The sequence below is a fragment of the Pteronotus mesoamericanus genome, unplaced genomic scaffold (genome assembly GCF_021234165.1).
Source record: "Pteronotus mesoamericanus isolate MK-2021 breed Mesoamerican mustached bat unplaced genomic scaffold, CSHL_Meso_final scaffold_54, whole genome shotgun sequence".
NCBI classification, from domain to species: domain Eukaryota; kingdom Metazoa; phylum Chordata; class Mammalia; order Chiroptera; family Mormoopidae; genus Pteronotus; species Pteronotus mesoamericanus.
This window is the reverse complement of record NW_026555321.1, coordinates 74,378,291-74,397,132: the sequence shown is the minus strand read 5'-3', so window position 1 is coordinate 74,397,132 and position 18,842 is coordinate 74,378,291. Positions and strand designations below refer to the sequence as shown.

General features: G+C 37.3%; 1 protein-coding gene across 3 annotated transcripts in view; it reads right to left on the bottom strand.

Annotated features, from left to right (window-relative positions):
* Positions 1–18,842, bottom strand: part of UBE2V2 (ubiquitin conjugating enzyme E2 V2) — a 44,723-nt gene that overhangs the window by 9,399 nt on the left and 16,482 nt on the right. For 2 of the 3 annotated variants that reach the window (XM_054595585.1, XM_054595586.1), the window contains exon 2: positions 3,792–3,940. In XM_054595585.1, the coding sequence (XP_054451560.1) occupies positions 3,792–3,940 (149 nt within the window). Of the gene's footprint in view, positions 1–3,791; positions 3,941–5,156; positions 5,216–18,842 lie in introns of all 3 variants that reach the window. The other variant, XM_054595587.1, reaches the window with a different exon arrangement.

The following is an 18,842-nucleotide window of genomic DNA, read 5'->3' as shown; positions in this document are numbered from 1 at the left end:
TGGTTCATAAATTCCATTATCTGAATTCAGAGATAAAACAGCAAACTTTATGCTTCTACATCATTTTAAAATAGGGTTTCATAATTAAGAAGTTTAACATTACCATACCAAAGCTATAGGTCTTAATGGTTCTAGATTACTCATGGCTTATTTTCCTGCCTATAATTAACTCTCCTTATCTTTATGATTTGCTCACTTGGTTAACTTTCTAGTATACAATTAAAACAGAAAAGTAAAAATTAATGAAAGGGACAAATGTAACGCCTGTTGGTTTCTACAATTACCTGGGTGGGAGCTGTACCTAACCATCCATCTACAGACTTCACTTACCAAAACTGATCCACATTTTCCTTTCCCTTAATTAAGAGTTACTCCCGAGTGGAGGTCAGATCTGGGGTATCAAACTACTATAGTTTAAATGTATGCAACAATCTTGTATATATTTTAAAAAGAAACAGTTATCTAAAACTCATCAAAGTTCAATGGCAAACATATATTAATAATATGACCAGCACTTTAGATAATATAAAAAAGGACTAAAATCAGATCTCAAGGAAATCATCTAATCTGTGGCTCTCCAATCTAGAACATCAGCCTCTCCAGAAAACTTGCATTAAAAAAAAAAAAATGATAATAATAATGGCCCCCAAGAAATTCTGTAACATTAAAGATACTCAAAGTATGTCCAAACAACCAGAACTCTTGTATCTGCTGGGTGTCAAAAAATGATATAACCATTTTTTAAACAATTTGGCATTTTCTTATGAAGATTAAGCCAGCACACACCTACCCTAAAAATAAGCAATTCCATTCTTATTTACCCAAGAGAAATGGAGACAAACATCTGTTCACAAAAAGACTTATAAAAAATATGCTCATAGCAGCTTTATTTGTAATAATAAAATACAAATACCCATGAACAGGAGAAGTGATAAACATATTAGGGTCTATCCATAAAGTAAAATACTACTCAGTAATAAAAACACACTTCTACTACATGAAACAACACAGATGACTATCTGAGACATTACACTGAGTCAAAAAAAGCAAACTGGTAAATGAACACACTGTGTGATTCCATTTATACAAAGTTCTACAACAGTCAAAACTGTAGGGTGCACACAGTAGTGAATGGGAAGGGAAAGCGATGGGAAGGAGCACAGGGAACTTTGTGGGGTGACAGAAATGTTCTCGATCTCAATAAGTGTGTGAGTAACAAGGTACATTTGTCAAAACTCGTGGTAAGATTTATGCATTTCACTATACATATATTATACCTCAATTTTTAAAAAAAGTTGAAGAACTATAAGCTAGCCTATTGATCTAATTCAGTGCTCAGAGTAAACATCATACTACCTTTTGATACCCTGGGTTAATTTTTCTTTTCACCTCTAAATTTTAAATTAACAGCCCAGTCTTTCTATTATCTAACTAAAGAATAAAATAAAAAGAGAGTAGTAAAAGGAACTAATAATTATTAAGTATACATTATGATCAGATACTCTCCTACTGTCTAATTATTAATTCATTTAATTCTCAAAACTTTAAAAGATGGGTATAGTATCTCCATTTGCATATAAAACAACATATAGGAAAAGTAACTAAACCTCTAATGCTGAAAAAATATTGCTTTGTAAAATTTAACACACAAACATATATGGAAAAAAGAAATTGCTAGTTATACAAACCATATAAATTGTGTTTTGTGGGATAACACACACAAAAAAAACAATACTCTTAATCAGTAGCACATTTTTAAAAAAAAACAAAAACAAAAATCAGCTAATCAAATAGCAATATGTTAAGAATTTTCCTATTACCCTAGCTGAATGTGGATACCCAAAGCTGGGAACAAAATTGCTCTAGATATGGCACCTTCTAAAGAGAAAACAACTAATGTAAGACACAAACCCCACCAGTTTTATTAAATGGCAAATGAATGAGTTCTGTGACCACTCACTTTCCCCTGGTCATATATGCCTCAGTGAGGGAGATAACTGGAGAAAAGATGCAAGACAGAAAATCATTGTGTGGTGAGTAGTCTGGTTTGGCAGGCATATACTCGTGCCTTTGCAAGGTAGTCTCCTCCTGCCTCTTCCTGGCACCCAAGAGTAAGTATTCCAAAACTGCCACCCATAGAAAGCAGAGGACACACTGGAAGAGAAGCATGGCCTGGTAGCCAGCAGCTCTGGTCTATGTGCCCCCCTTGCTGAGAAGGTTCTAACCTCCCTACAAGCTAGAAGAGCATTTGCCCCGACACTGGGCACAGGCTGGACATGGGAGCTTCCTACACTTCTGTGACACCAGAAAAGACAGTCAGCTTGGAGAGTCCCACTGGTGATCACAACTGGTTAAGAGATGAAGCAGAAGCTGCTCTTCCACATTTGAGAACTGTGCTTTGAAACAGCCCAAAAAAAATCACTGATGAACTTAAGACATAAGCTCTAACACCATTCTTAAAGTTTAAAGTCCACTGGAAGTAGTAACTGGGGGGAAAAAATCTAAATTTCCACTTTATACTCCATCAGTTCAGACTGTCAAATGTTCAAACTACTCATTAAGTAAGATGTTCATAAGTTAAAGGCATTTTTTTTTAACCTAACAGACCATAGTAATAATGTTCACAGGCAGTGAAAAACAAGGTTTATAAACACCAAATTATGTCAAAAATTCTAATCATCAATATTATACTCCCTTCTTCAAGAGTCTTACAGAAAAACTGGCAGAGGGATGGGGGAGTTTGTTAGTTTAGTAGTGTATACAAATTTTGCAAAGGAATACAAGAAAATATAAAACATACATTAATTTATCTTTTAAAGTTAGCATTGCTAATTACCTGATCCCTTTTTCTTTTGAAATAATCCACAGGAAATCTAAACACTATCCAATAGGAAAATAGGTGAAATGTTTTCATCACAAGGTAGCAAAACCAGAGTAAAAAAACCTTCAAATTTGTGTTTCTTCCAGCAAGTCAAAACATTGTATAACACATATTTTAATGACTCACTGCAGGGACCTTTAAGTAAGGAACGCAATGTAGAAAAAAAAATCCCAATCTGAACAAATTCTTGAGTAAAAATAAAACTTCACAAACTTCAGGAAGACCTAAGAATAAAACACAATGGGCTTGTTCCCCAAATCACTAGAAAATGCGTAATAATCATAGACTTTTTAATATATATTACAGATGAAGAAACTGAGGCCTATAGCATTTACATGGTAAGTCAACAGCAATGTGTACTGAACAGAAACCAATTTAGAAATTACTGGTTACACATTGTTGGGTTAGTAATATATGTCAAGATAGACTGTTCGCTCTTCCCAGATAACCCCTCCATTTCCTCACCTTTTCTCCTCTCTATCTGGAATGTTCTCCATCCCCATCACCACCTTCTGAAATCCTACCAGTCAGTTCTTTAAGGCTCATTCATTCCAAAGGCAACTTCCTCCACTGTTCAGCCTTCCTCAATTATTCCAGCTAGAAGAAACATATTCTAAAGTCCCGTAATGAACTTTCTCTGCCATAGAGTCTATCATTTGTACTTTTCTTCTCAACTAAACTGCAAACATCTTGATGGCAATGACCATATCAATCTTTCCCCCCAAATCCTCCAGAAAATCAAGTATTATACCCTGCACAAGGGAAGCATCAATAAATGTATACAAAATCAAAAGGGAGTAATTTTTCAATTAGAAGTATCATGATTATTTTAGTATCAATATTATAAAATAAAATGCTTAATGTAAAGTGAAAAAATTAGGAGAAAAAATATGTAATTTATAGCACTGACCCTTGGTGGCCCAATAATCATGCCTGTCCACCTTGTAAGTGTCATGTCTTCATCATCTTCAAGGCCCCAGCTAACCGTACCATCGCCTACTCCTTTTTGTCCTTCTTCAAGTTCTTCCAACAAGCGAAAATTACGAGGAACTTTAACTCCTATACAAAAGAACGTCAATGTAAATGCAAAAAGCTCACAATTATAAGAGCTACACATATTCAAATGCAGCTTTTTCCAAATTATGATTTATTTCCCAAAAAGACAAAATTGCCTCTAAAAAACATTCTGCCCCAGAAAATGCTGAATCTAATAACCTCTCAAAATGAAAACGCTAAAGAAAGCACTGTGCCAAATATTAACAAAATAGAATATGTACATAAGTTTCTAGTTAATCAATTTCATACTGACATAAATTAATCAAAAAGAAATATTAAAGTGAATAGTTGAGATTTCTGTTCCTAGCCAAGAACATTGCATCAAATAAATGGACATGATCAGAAAGTTCATGAAAGTTCAGTTTCATTAACATATACTATCTAATGATTTTTAAAGAATAGAATTAGGTCCATCTTTTAAAATGCACTAAAAGGTACTATTTTGTAGAATGTGAAAGCAGCCCCACCTACGGTCCTCAGTCAGTCTCTTTCCTGTTCTCATTCCTAACCAATGGGGTCCTGTGTCTCCCCTGTCAGCAGCAGTATATAATACTCAATTGCAGAGTTACTCAATGTTAAAACAAACTTCCTAGGACTTGTCCTTCACCTATTTGCCCAAACCCTGTCAAATTTTACACAATCCACAAACCAATCTAATACCTCCACTTCTGTACCCATTAATTTCATGGCTCCTTACACTGCTTCTAAAATCCTAACACAGATATCTTCCTCTCTGCCTAGAATCTCCTAGCCTTTCAGTTTTCCACTCCCTCATTTTCCATAAATCTGCCATCATTTTGACCTCCAATCCATGGAATCAAACCATTATTCTTCCAATTTATCACAAACCATCCTATGATCACCGGACCTGACCTCTCCAAAATATGGACCCTGTGGTTTTCTCTGTTCACAACAGCAACTAACGTGAAACATCCTCTAGCACCACAACACAAGTCCTGAAAAAATTAGGTAAACACCCTGAGAATCCTCTCTTTTGCTCTGGTGGAAGCACATGTTCACATGCTCTCTCTCTCTCTCATATACACACAAACAGTTATGAAGCACAAATAAAGAAGTGATATCTTCTTTAAAGCAACTATCATTTTTGTATAACTTCTGTCTCTTGCTGAAACCAAAACATCTCTTACACTTACTAATTCATAATAATCCTTCTAGACATATAATCAAAAGCCAGTAAGAATTTAAAAACATTAGTTACTTTATGTACTGTGCTTCATAAAAACATGCTTGAAAATCTTGGGCCACGGAAATATGGAACTGTTATAAAAATCACAAAACAAGAGTAGTCATTATAACAAATATGATTATTAATAACTTTATGTAGCATACTATTTTTTTAAAGATTGACTGATTGATTTTTACAGAGGAGAAGGGAGGGAGAAAGAGAGGAAGAGAAACATCAATGTGTAGTTGTATCTCACACATCCCCTCACTGGGGACCTGGCCTGCAACCCAGGCTTGTGCCCTACAATGGGAATCAAACTGGTGACCCTTTGGTTTGCAGGCCGGCACTCAATCCACTGAGCCACACCAGCTAGGGCTGTATGCTAGTTTAAATAAATTATCCCATTTAATCCTAAAAGCACCCATTCTACAGTTGTGGAAACTTAAGTTTGAAGAAGTTATGTGACCTGCCACTTTCTAGAACAAAGTCACTCTTTTAACCCTTAAGTTATATAGCACTACAAGCTACATAAGCAACATATCCTGACACAGATCTAGGAGTCAGACTGTCCAGGTCCAGCTCCACTTCTACTGCCTACTTGACATGTGACCTTAGCAGTTTTCTCTATATATGTGAGATAATGATAGTTCCTACCTCACAAAACCACTGTGAAATTTATATAAGATAATCCACCTGAAACAATAAATGATAGCTATGATCATTTTAGTTTCCAATAATATTACATAGAATTGCATAAAACTTCTACTTAACTCTTTATAAATTGTGGGAGAACTAAAAGCTTTTTGTACAATCCTATAGGATGACCCCTGGGAAATTTTACCCTAAGCTATAAATTTCTATTCACATAACATTGACAACTGCTATATGCTACTGAGTTGCTTTTTAAAGTAATCTTAAACAAGCTTGATTACCTTTACCATTATGAAGTCATTTCCCAAGAATAATTCCTATTTTGTTTTTGTGGAGAACAAAATTTTGTTTTAAAGATGGATCTCATTAAAAATGAAATACCTAAGTAGGCAGCCTTGTTTCATTATTTTTGGCTGTATCTGTCTAATTTTCCCAACACCATTTATTGAATAGATTGGTTTTACCCACCCTCAAAAAAAAAAAAAAAATACCAAAAGCTGATTATTATAAAAAGAAAAAAGAGGTACTTGTTTTAAATTATTTTTTAAAAACTACAGTCTTATCATGATAGTATATTACCAACTATCATTTATCTGTATTTGAATTATTGATTTTATTGATTATCCAAGGAAACTTTAAAATCATTGACTGGATTCTGCTTATATAGATGGACATCTATCTGGATTGCATTTGTCTTCAAGTGAATACATTCTCAAGAAATACAAATGAATTGAACATTTGATTAATTAATAATGATTATAAAGATAAATTTAAGCTTAGGAAATGTGCTTCAAAGCAAAATATTGGTTTGCATCACCATTTCCCTCAATTTTTGTACATAACCAAAGAAAGGGAAAGAAAGAAACACAAAAATTGACTATAATGAAATATTGGTATTTGAAAGTAACAAATTATACAACTTATATGCTGAGAAAAGACATAACTACATTACTTCACATTCAAAGCACATTCTAAAGATATATAATGACATTTAGTACTTACAAAGTGGTTTTATATCTTCAAGGTGCTAAAAAAACAATTAAGAAAACTGCAGGTCTACAAAGTTCTGAGTGATTTCAAGTACGGAAATATCAAGAATGCGGGGACAACACATTTAAATTTAAAAGGCTCCTATTACTATAATATATATATATATCTTAAGTATATTTTGCAAAGATATGAAAGCAGCAGTTGAAAGACCAGTATAGCTAAGTTGGTAACACACAAGTTACCTTACTTATCAGCCCAAATCTTGCTTCAAACTAATGTAAACACATTTCATACTATTTCCCCCACAATGTATATGTCACATACATCCTGTCACATGCATAGTTCAGATAATTTTTCTCTCTCCTGTTCATCATATCAATTGGCCATAATGCACAGTGAGTAGAAATTACCCTTTTATATCAAAATTCTTGCTATGATATTCTCTGTAAACCAAAAACTGATCACAAAAGTTGCATGTAATTCCTATTGTAGGTGCATGTTTAACTAGGACATCTTAACTCATTTTTAGACTATTAAAAATTAGTGCGATTTACTTTGACTAATCTAAGATAGAAATATTATTGGGGGATCCAAGACGGCAGTACAGTTGGTAGGAGTTACAAACATCTCCTCAGGACAAAACTGGAATTACAACTAAATTGTAAAACAATCAACTGAATAACCAACTGAGGATAGCTAAACAGAAGTCTTCCCCATACCCATGTGCAGGGGTTGAGAATCTGGAGGGAGAGCTCAGCTGCAGAGGTTTCCCACGAAAGAGCAAGAGGTCTTAACCCCATGCTGGGCCCCCCAGCCATGAGCACCAGAGCCAGGAAGAGGAACCCACGTAATACATAGCTGTGAAAATCAGGGATTCTATCTGCCAGGGAAAGAAGGGAGTATGCTAGAAACCCAGGACCCCTCACAGAGGACCAGTCCACAAAATCACATTCACTGCCACTCACTGTAGGCGCCATCAAAGGACAACAAAGAACAGACTGGAGTCACGTGAGGAGAGACTGGGTTGTGTGGTTCCAGGCGATCTCTGCGCTGAGTCCCTCACCCCTACTGACCACAGATGCCTTAATTCCTGGGTGGAGCACCCCTCCATTCAGCATCAGCCTTGGGGGGGATTCACCAGCCCCCACCCTCCTACCTGTCACCACCATGACATGCTCACGCCCTGCAGGAGTCAGCTGCCTGAACAAGCTTTCTTAAAGGAAATCTTGAAGAGATCCAGGTGTACACAGGGGGTGTCAGGACTGAACTGTGTGGCTCTGGGGTAGGGACCATTTTTTCTTCACGTGCCTAACTGGCACCAACATTCCTGTACAGATCCCTCCCTTCTCACACTGCAGTTTTGGTCTGTTTTGGCCTGATGAAATCTGTGGTCCCACCTGAAGAATCCCTCAGACCACAGCCCACCATGAAATTCTGCGGGCACCTGGCATGTGGCAGCTAGCCTTGATGTATCCTGAGACTTTTGCCAAGAGACCTCAGACTCAGCACTGTGGAGTTTGACTCTATATCAACCTGGTGAATACCACTCACCCCTACCTGATAACTCACTGATACCTCACAGAACTCATGAACCATGGGAGGCTCTTTCAGTGACTGAACCTAACAGGCCGACAGTAGATGAAGGCAAATCTTGGGGTGCCTTGGGCCTTTTGCTGACTTGCCCCAGGTTCAGTTCTGATGGAAGGCTGCTTGTCCCTTCCCACAGACACCCAGGCCAGGTACAGGCAGCAACCAACTGTGGATCACATTACCACTCCAAACAGGAAGCCCAGGGTCAGTCAGGGGCAGTTCCTGACTTTAACCTGCACCCAAGGCCCTCTCAAGAGGCCCCAGAAGAAACACACCCACATGGCAGGCTTCAGACCATGTCAGAGCATGACCCAATTAGCTCTACAAACAGCACACCCAAAGAGAGATCTCAAGAGGCAACAGAGTTTGCTGGGGTGAATTCCACTTTCAGGATCAGGCCCTGCACAGAAGCATGTAGAATGTGGTCAGGGTCGATCACAGTCAGCCAGTCTGAGGAAGAATCCCACAAACAGGCCACCACCAATCAAGACTCAACTAAAACAGGAAGGCTCACAAACCCACACAAGGGACATTCCTGGGGCACCGTGCTCAGGTGATCAGAAAGACTGTGCTAATGAGCCCCACAAGGCAGCTACAACAAAAGCAACAATACCAAGCCTGGGAAACAATTTACCTAATACATGGAAGCAAATACAACAGGTAGTCAAAATGGGGAAACAAAAGAACATGATCCAAATGAAGGAACAGAGAAATCCCCAGTTAAAGAACTAAATGAAATGAAGGTAAGCAAGCTACCAGATAGAAAGTTCTAACCAAAAATTATAAGGATGCTTAAGAAACTTAGGGAAAAAAATGAATGAATTCAGTGAGGACTTAAAAAAAGATACAGTCAGCATTAAAAAAGACATAGAAACCATAAAAAAGAACGAGCCTGAAATGAAAAATATATTACTAGAAATCAACAGCAGGTTAGATGAAGCAGAGAATCGAATCAGCTATTCAGAAGATAAGGTAACAGGAAACACCCATTCAAAGCAGCAAAAGGAAAAATAATTTTTAAAAATGAGGTTAGTTTAAAGAACCCCTGGGACAACATCAGGCAAAACAACATTCATGTTATAGGAGTAGCAGAAGTGACACAGCTAGAGATTGAGAACTTATTTGAAGAACTAGGTATGGAAAACCTCCAACACCTGGCCAAGGAAAAGACACACAGTTCAGAAAGCACAGACAGTCCCAACAGGAGAAACTGAGAGGCCCACACCAAAACACATCATAGTTAAAATGACAAACGTTAAAGGCTAAGAGAATCTTAAAAGCAGCAAGAGAAAGACAGTTAGCTACCCATAGAGGAGCTCCCACAAGACTGTCAGCTGATTTCTCAACAGAAATTATTTTCGGCCAGGGAAAACTGGTACGAAATATTTAAAGTGATTAAAAGCAAGGCCCTAAAACCAAGGCTATTCTACCCAGCAAGGTTATCATTTAAAATTAAAGAAAAAATAAAAAATAAAAATAAAGGGCTTCCCAGACAACAAAAACCCAAAGGAGGCCACCAATACCAAATCATTAAATCAATAAAAGTAGCATTCCAACAAGAGAATATAGGTGTACCTAAATATATAAAACAAACACTGATGGACATTAAAGGAGAAATTGACATTAATACAGTCATAACAGATTCTAATAACCCATTGACATCAATGGATAGATCTTCCAGACAGAAAATCAACAAGGACACAGCAGCCTTAACAGACACACTAGACGAAAGGAATTTAATTAATATTTTCAGAGCATTCCACCCCAAAGCAGTTAAATATTCTTAAATACACATAGAACATTTTCAAGGACAGACCACCCATTAGACCACAAAAAAAGTCTCAATAAATTTAAAAACATCAAAATCATATAAAGCATCTTCTCAGACCACAATGGTATGAAATGAAAAATCAATTTCTGGGGGAAAAAAAGACTGAAAAACACACAAACACATGGAGGCTTAACTGTTACTAAACAATGAATGAGTTAACAATGATTTCAAGGAAGAAATCAGAAGATACCCTGAGACAAATGAAAATGAAACACACAACACAAAATCTATGGGACACAGAGAATGCAGTCCAAAAATGGATATTTATAGCAATACAGGCCTGCTTCAAGAAACAAGAAAAAACTAAAATGAACAATCTAATCTTACAACCTAAATGAATTAGGAAAGACAAAGCCCAAAGTGAGAACAAAGGAAATAATAAAGATTAGAGCAAAAATTAAAAAACAGTCTTTAAAAATACAAAATATTAATGAAACCAAGAGCTAGTACTTTGAAAAGATAACAAAAGTTATAACCTTTCAACCAGATTCATCCAGCCAAAAAAGTAGGACCCCCAAAAATAAAATCATCAATGAAAGAGAACAACTGACACCACAGAAATGCAAACACCTGCATGCAAAGAAAATATTACTAAGAAAATGCAAAGAAAAAAAAAAAAACAAGGAAAATACTACAATTATAAGATAACAAATTGGACAATCCAAAAAAATTGGATAAATGCCTAAAAACATACAATCTTCCAAAACGGAATCAAGAAGAATGACAAAATCTGAACAAACCAATTACAACTAACAAAACTGAAGCAGTAATAAAAAAAAAAAAACTCCCAATACACCAAAAGTCCTGAATCAAATGGCTTCACAGGTATATTTAACCAAACTTTCAAAGCAGAACTAACAGCTATCCTTCTCAAAGTATTCCAAAAAATTCAAGAGGATGAAGACTCCCAAAATGACTTAATGAGGCCAGCATTATCCTAATTTCAAAACCAGATAACGACACTACAAAGAAAAAAATTATAGGCCAATACCCTGATGAACATACATGAAAATATCCTCAACAAAATATCAGCAAAGCAAATTCAGCAATACATTAGGAATATCATACACCATGATCAAGTGGGATATATTCCTGGAATGTAAGGTTGGTACAATATCCTCAAGTCTATTAACACGCCACTTAAAATAAATAAAACTCAAAATATCGTATCAATATAAGCCAATAAAACATTTGACAAAATCAGCACCTATTAATAAAAACCCTCAGCAAAGTGCAAACAGAAGGAACACAATTTAACATAATAAAGGCTGTTATGACCCAGCTATTCCACTTCTGAGAATATATCAAATAAACCCAAAACACTAATTCAAAGGAATATATGCACCCCTATGCTCACTGCAGCATAATTTACATACAATAGCCAAGCTACAGAAGTAACGCAAGTGCCACCAGTAGAGGAGTGGGTAAAAAGGCTGTGGTATATATATACAATGGAATATTATTCCACCATAAAAAAAATCTTATTATTTATAACAGCATGGATGGACCTAGAGAGTACTATGTTAAGTGAAATAAGTCAGAGAAAGACAAGTATCATTTGATGTCACTAATATATGGAATCTGAAAAAATATCTAAGTGAACAAACAAAACAGAAACAGACTCATAAATACAGAGAACAGACTGGTGGTTTCCAGAGGGGACAGGGGTTGGATGACTCAGTGAAAAAAGTGAAAGGATTAAGAAATTCAGGCTGAGGACTTTGGGTCAAGATGGCAGCATAGGCAGATGTGGCTCACCTCTTCACAAGACCACATCAAAATTACAACTAAAGTACAGAGCAACCATCACTCAGGACCATCAGAAATCAAGATGAGTGGAAGTCTGATAACTACAAATTAAAGAAACCACATCCATCCAGACAGGTAGGAGGGGCACAGAAGCCTGGCACACGTGATGGATAAAAAATTCAGGAGCGAGGAGTCCCAGACCCACACCTGGCCTCCCAGCCCATGATTCCAGTGCCAGGAAGATGAGTCCCTACAACTTGTTGGATACAAAAACCAGCAGGGATGGAGTCAAAAGAAACTTCTGGAGCCCCAGGAATTTCCTCTTAAAGAGCCCCCACATGGACTCCCCTACTCTGATTCACTCCCTCTGGGCTCCAGCACTGGGGTAGCAGCTTAAAAGGCACTAGTAGCATACAAGGAGGAACTTAAGTATCTGGCATCATAGCAGGCAGAGGCCTTTGTCCCTTTACTAACCCTCCTTAAACAGAGCGAGTAAGCTGGTGCCAGATCTGAGACTCCAATAACCTGGTTAACACTGTTAGACCAAATTTAGAGATATAGAGGCTCTGCTCCACCCAACCTATGGGCCCACCCAAGAGGCTTTTCCCTAAGAATTACTGGTCTTGGCTCTTAAATCCTATCAAACAAGCAACAGATGGCTTCAGTGAGCTTTAGCTGGAAGCCAGATTAGATTCACAGCTTGCCTCTGCCTGGGAAACTCCAAGCCCAGAACAAACTGCCATCTCAGATTGTTTTACAGCTCAGTCAGGATGCTCTGGGCAAAACACAGGTGCGGGCTGACCTTGGCCTGAACCACCCTGGAAACCCCAGGGCCAGCGCACGCACTGGATAGCTAAAGACCATGTTGGAGCATCACCACCCGACCCTGCACAGCTTATCCTCCACAGAGTGGAGGTCAGTAGTCAGTGGTCACAGCTGACTGGCCTGGGAAAATCCTTCCTTATTGACCTGCCAACAACCACCAAGGCTTAACTACAAGAAGAGGGTGTACTCAGGCCACAAGAGGGGCACACCTCAAATACCCTGCTTGGGTGATATGGGAGGCTGTGCCACTGGATCCTACAGGACACTTACTACATTAAGCCACACTACCAAGACATGAAGTCAAAGAAGCTCTACCTAATAACATAGAAACAAACAAACGGAGGCTGCCAAATTACAGAGCCAAAGAAATATGGGCCAACTGAAAGAACAGAACAAAATTTCATAGAAAGAACAAAACAAAAGAGATAAGGACCCTATCAGATGCAGAGTTCAAAACACTGGTTATCAGGATGCTCAAAGAAATCATTGGATACTGCAACAACATAAAAAAGACACAGGCAAAAATGAAGGTCACATTAAGTGAAATAAAGAAAAATCTACAGGGAACCAATAGTGGAAGGGATGAAGCCAAGAATCAAATCAACGATATGGAATACAAGGAGGAAAAGAGCATTCAATCAAAACAGCAAGAAGAAAAAATAAATTCAAAAAAATGAGAAAGACTAAGGAGCCTCTGGGACATCTCCAAACGTACCAACATCTGAACAACAACGGTGCCAAAAGGAGAAGAGAAAAAGAGCAAGAAATTGAAATATTATCTGAAAAAAATAGTGAAAGAAAACATCCCTAATTTGATGAAGGAAATAGACATACAAGTCCAGGAAGCACAGAGAATCCCAAAAAGGTTGGACCCAAGGGAACCATACCAAGACATATCATAATTAAAATGGCAAAGGTTAAGGATAAAAAGAGAACTTTGAAAGCAGCAGGAGAAAAGCACAGTTACCTACAAAGGAGTTCCCATAAGACTGTAAGCTGATTTCTCAAAAGAAATTTTGCAGGCCAGAAGGGACTGGCAAGAATTATTTAAAATGATAAATACCAAGAATCTACAACAATGATTACTCTATCCAGGAAAGCTATCATTTAGAATTGAAGGGCAGATAAAGTGCTTCCCAGACAACGTAAAACTAAACTAGTTCATCATCACCATGCCATTATTATAGGAAATGTTACAAGGAATTATATAAGAAAAAGATAAAAACTATGAACATTAGGCTTCCAGCCAAGATGGGGGTATAGGTACATACGCTTCGCTTCCTCATATAACCAAAAGAAGGATAATGATTTAAAAACAAAACACAACAAAAAACCAACCAAAACTGCCAGGAAATCGAACTGAGTGGAAATCCAGCAACTAAGGAGTTAAAGAAGAAACATTCATCCAGGCTGGTAGGAGGGATGATGTCTGCCAGGGCAGAGAGCACACACAGCAAGGCAGCGGCTGGAGGACCAGGCAGGGAAGGTGGCAGCTGGCCAACTGGGCAGTCCCACATTCACTTGTGAATAAACCAGAAGAAACAGCTGGGGAGTGAGACAGACCACGCAATCCAGGGTTCCAGCACAAGTAAATAGAGCCTCAAAACTTCTGGCTGTAAAAATCTGCAGGGGTTGCGGCAGGAGAAACTGCCAATCTCACAGGAGAGTCTGTTAGGCCCACAGGATCCTAGAATGTACACAAGTCCACCCATGCAGGAATCAGCATCAGAAGAGCCCAATTCACTTGTGGGTAGCAGGGGAAGTGACTGAAAGTGGGGCAAGTGCCAACCAAGCATCACTGCTCCCTCTCTTACCACTCCCCCACATACACCATAATGCAGCGACGTGGGTTGTCCCACCCTGGCGACTACCTAAGGCTCTGCCCCTTACAGTGCAACAGGTGTGCCAAGACAAAGTAAAATGGCCCAAATGAAAGAACAGATCAAAACTCTAGGAAAAAAAAAAAAAGCGATGAGTCGTCAGCAAACCTATCAGATACACAGTTCAAAACACTGGTAATCAGGTAGCTCTCAGAAATGATTGAATATGGCCCCAAAACAAAGGAAGAAGTGAAGGCTATACAAAATGAAATACAGAAAAATACACAGGAAACCAACAGTGAAAAGAAGGAAACCAGGACTCAAATCAATAATTTGGAATAAAAGGAAGAAATAAACATTCAACCAAAACAGAAGAGACAAGAATTCAGAAAAAAGTGAGGGACTTATCTAAGAAAAATAGTAAGATCAAAATTATAAACAGTAAAATGACAACAAACTCACAACTATCAACTACTGAACAACAAAAAAAACTAAGAAAACAACTAGAATAGGAAGAGAATCACAGAAGTTGAGATCACATGAAAGGTTATCAGAGGGAAAGGGGTGGGGAAAAATGGAGGAAAAGGCACACAAATGACAAGCATAATTAGTTAGGTATAAAAACAGGGGGAGGTTAAGAATAGTATAGGAAATGGAGAAGCCAAAGAACTTACATGTACAAGCCACAGTCATGAACTAAGGGGTGGGGGGTGTAGGGAATGTGTGAAGGAAGGGGGGTACAAAGTGCAGTGGTATAAAGGGGAGAAAAAAAAAAGGCAACTGTAACAACGTAATCAGTAAAATATGCTAAAAAACCTGAACATTAAAATGGCAATAAATTCACAACTATCAATAACTGAATCTAAAAAAAGAAACTAAGCAAACAGCAGAGAACAGGAAGGGAACCACAGATATGGAGGTCATTTGAAGGGTTATCATCTGGGAGGAGGGAGGGAGAGAATGGGGGAAAAGGTGCAGGGATTAAGACCAATTGGTAGGTACAAAATAAGACATGGAAATGTAATGAACAGTATAGGAAAAGGGATAGCCAAAGAACTTATATGCATGACCCATGGACATGAACTAAGGTGGGGGAATTGCTGGGGTGAAAGCAGGTACCAGGGGGGTAAAAGGGGAAAATTGGGACAACTATAATAGCATATTGAATAGATATTTTTAAAAATAAAAATATTAAAAATTGCAATTAACTGATATTACAGAGGGAAAATATACCAGCTACTTAAAGCTCAAAGGTCATTAATAAAAATACAGGTTCTCCATTGGCTAACAAGGCTAAGCCCAGGTATTATCATTTCTACTTGATGTGGGGGTAGAGCAGCAGGTGGTCTGCATTTTGTTTCTAAACCAAGTATTAAGCTTTAACACATAGAACACTGATGCTCTCTGAAGAGACAAACTAAAATTATGTGCAAGACCTGGTTTACTCATATAAAATTTTTGCTGTGCAGCATTAGTAATTAGGTTATATCCACCTGTGCATAGCACTTAGGTTCTCCGTGTGAACAAACACAATCAACATCTTGAATGCTGTGACAAGCACCTTATTTGTATGCCCAGATGGCATCATGCCTTTTAATGTCTCCCAAATAAAGTAGGACAGCACGTGTCTATGTATTTTCTAAAAGTGAATAAACTGTATGCTCCAAAGGTTAATTAAAAGCCCAAAACAAATCCTTTTTACATTAGTAAGCATGAGGAATCTTAAAATATTTATATATTTTATACCCTGTATGCATGGACTGTTTATACTTTCAAAAAGAGTACTGTCCTAAACTAATTGATAAAGTGCATCAATCTTCTTTTTACTGGTCCTTGGATTTCCTTAAATGATGGGATCACATTCAACAGCTCTATACAAAATGCCTCTTCTTGAATGATACATTTTGCGTCCAATGTAAAAAAGGTAAAATTCCACGAAATTAAGGCAATAGCACCACAAAGCTGCCAATATCAAATTTTGATCCTTTTAAAATTTATAGTTGCTGTGACTATTACTGATGAAGAAACACAGGTCCCCAACTATTGTGGGTTGTGGTCACATGGACGTTGACATCTGGGATGTGTTTTGTGAAACACTTGTTAATTTGGGTATACTTTAAGGTGGTGGCAGTCTTTATTTGTTGAGGCCCCTGGTGTTGTCATTTTTAGATGTTGCTGTGGGTTTTAAGGTGGTGATGGGTCACATTTTTTGAGACTGAGGAAACTGGAGTTGTAGATGGTTTCTTTTGGAAGTTTCACTTGTAAGGCTGAAAGGTACATGTGGGATATTATTCCCTGTTCATTTACTAGTGGGGTTTTTGAGAAGTGTGGATTTCTGCTTGAAAAGCCCCCTACCCCAGACTTCACCATCCCTGGTGGCTTTCAGAAGCGCTAGCACCTGTAGTGCCCCCACAATAAACACAGCCCAGCCAGTTTGCCTAACAAGTTTCATTGTTCAGAGAGCAGGATTAAAGCACCATAGGGAAAGCTTTAAAATTTAAGTCTCAGAAATAGGAACTTACCTTCTGGTTTTGTAGTACTTAAAATGATTTTAATATAAGCAATGATAAAAGCTCTCTGAGTAATATTTTCTAATTTTTCAGAATTTTAATACTGAAATATTATGGTTTTCTTTGAATATTCTTATTTTCCTAAATTCCTGATTATTTTCCTTAAAAAAATTATGAAACCACCACCATGAAGAGGAACACATTATTATGCAGCAGAGTATCATGAGACCTGTATTTTATCATCTATTCACTTTTATTTAATTCATCCCTTGACTCACTTTACTGCAACTATATATGCAATTATTATGCTATGTATTTACTACCAGGAGGACTAGAACCTTTGTTTACCTTCAATAAGTTTACAATCTAAGAGAGGACAATTAAAGAGATAACACAATACAGAGAGAAAAGTATTATGAGAGCACCTAGAAAGGAGACTTATCTGCGAAAAAAGGGACAAGGTCTCCTTAAAGAAGAAATTTTCCAGGGGTACCATAGAGAACAGAAACCACACAGATAAACAGTGGATAAAAATAAGTAGTATGTCCATGGAGAACAACAAAACCTAAATAAAGAAAATCATCTATCTACATGACAAATTCACTGCAAAGATGTTTTCAAATTAATCTATAGAGTCTTTCAATTTAAAAAATTCCAATAGCAAGTCCTGGAACTTGACTGATGTTCTGATTGAAGTCCTAAGAGGCAAAAGTTTGGAGATTTTTAAAGTAAAAGAAAATATAGGGGATATTTCCCTAGATATTATCATCGTAAACGAAAGAAATTAAGATAACATGAAATTAGTGCAGGAACTGACAGACTAATGAAAATGCCCCAAAACAGATAGATGCATATATGAAAACAGAATTTATATTAAAGGCTTTTAAAAGTCAGCAAGAATCCATATTAAAGAAGACTATAGACATGACAACCAAATGCAACCTTGGATCATGAATCAGAAATAAAAATTACTAGGGTTTTGATTTAAGGGAAATTGGTCAGGCCTGGCTGGTGTGGCTCAGTGGGCTGAGTGCTGTCCTGCAAGTTGAAAGGTAAACAGTGTGATTCCCTGTTGGGGCACATGCCTGGGTTGCGGACCAGGTCCCCAGTTGGGACATGCAAGAGGCAGCCAATCGATGTTTCTCTTACACATCAATGTTTCTCTCCCTCTCTTCCTCCTTTCCCTTCTTTCTAAAAAAATAAATAATGAAAATTTTCAAATACATAAAAATAAAATAAATTTTTAAAATAAAGGAAATTGGCCGGAAAATTGGCAGAATTTGAATAGGGCCTGTAGATAAAAATCTGCATCACTGTTAATTTCCTGGTTTTGATAACTATACTGTTGTAAGAGAATGTCCTGGTTTTCAGTAAATACAGTGAAATATTTAGGAAGGAAAAGACATTATGTCTCTTATGTTTGAATGGATCAGAAAAAAATACACCTGTGTGGACAGAGGGGAAGAGAGAAAGCACATATGTAAATATATGAAAAATATTACACATTAACATTGATGGATCTGGGTAAAGATATATGTGAATTCTTTGTACTGTTTATACAACTGTTCTCTAAATCAAAGATTAATTCAAAAGACAGAAAAAATAGGAAAGGAATGAACTATTGAGTTAATGGCAATACAACATTTTACCCAATTGAAAAATAAAATTAATCCCTATCTCACAGTGTACATAAAAATCAATTCTAGGCAGATTAAATGCCTAAATAGGGAGAACAAAACATAAACTTTAAGAA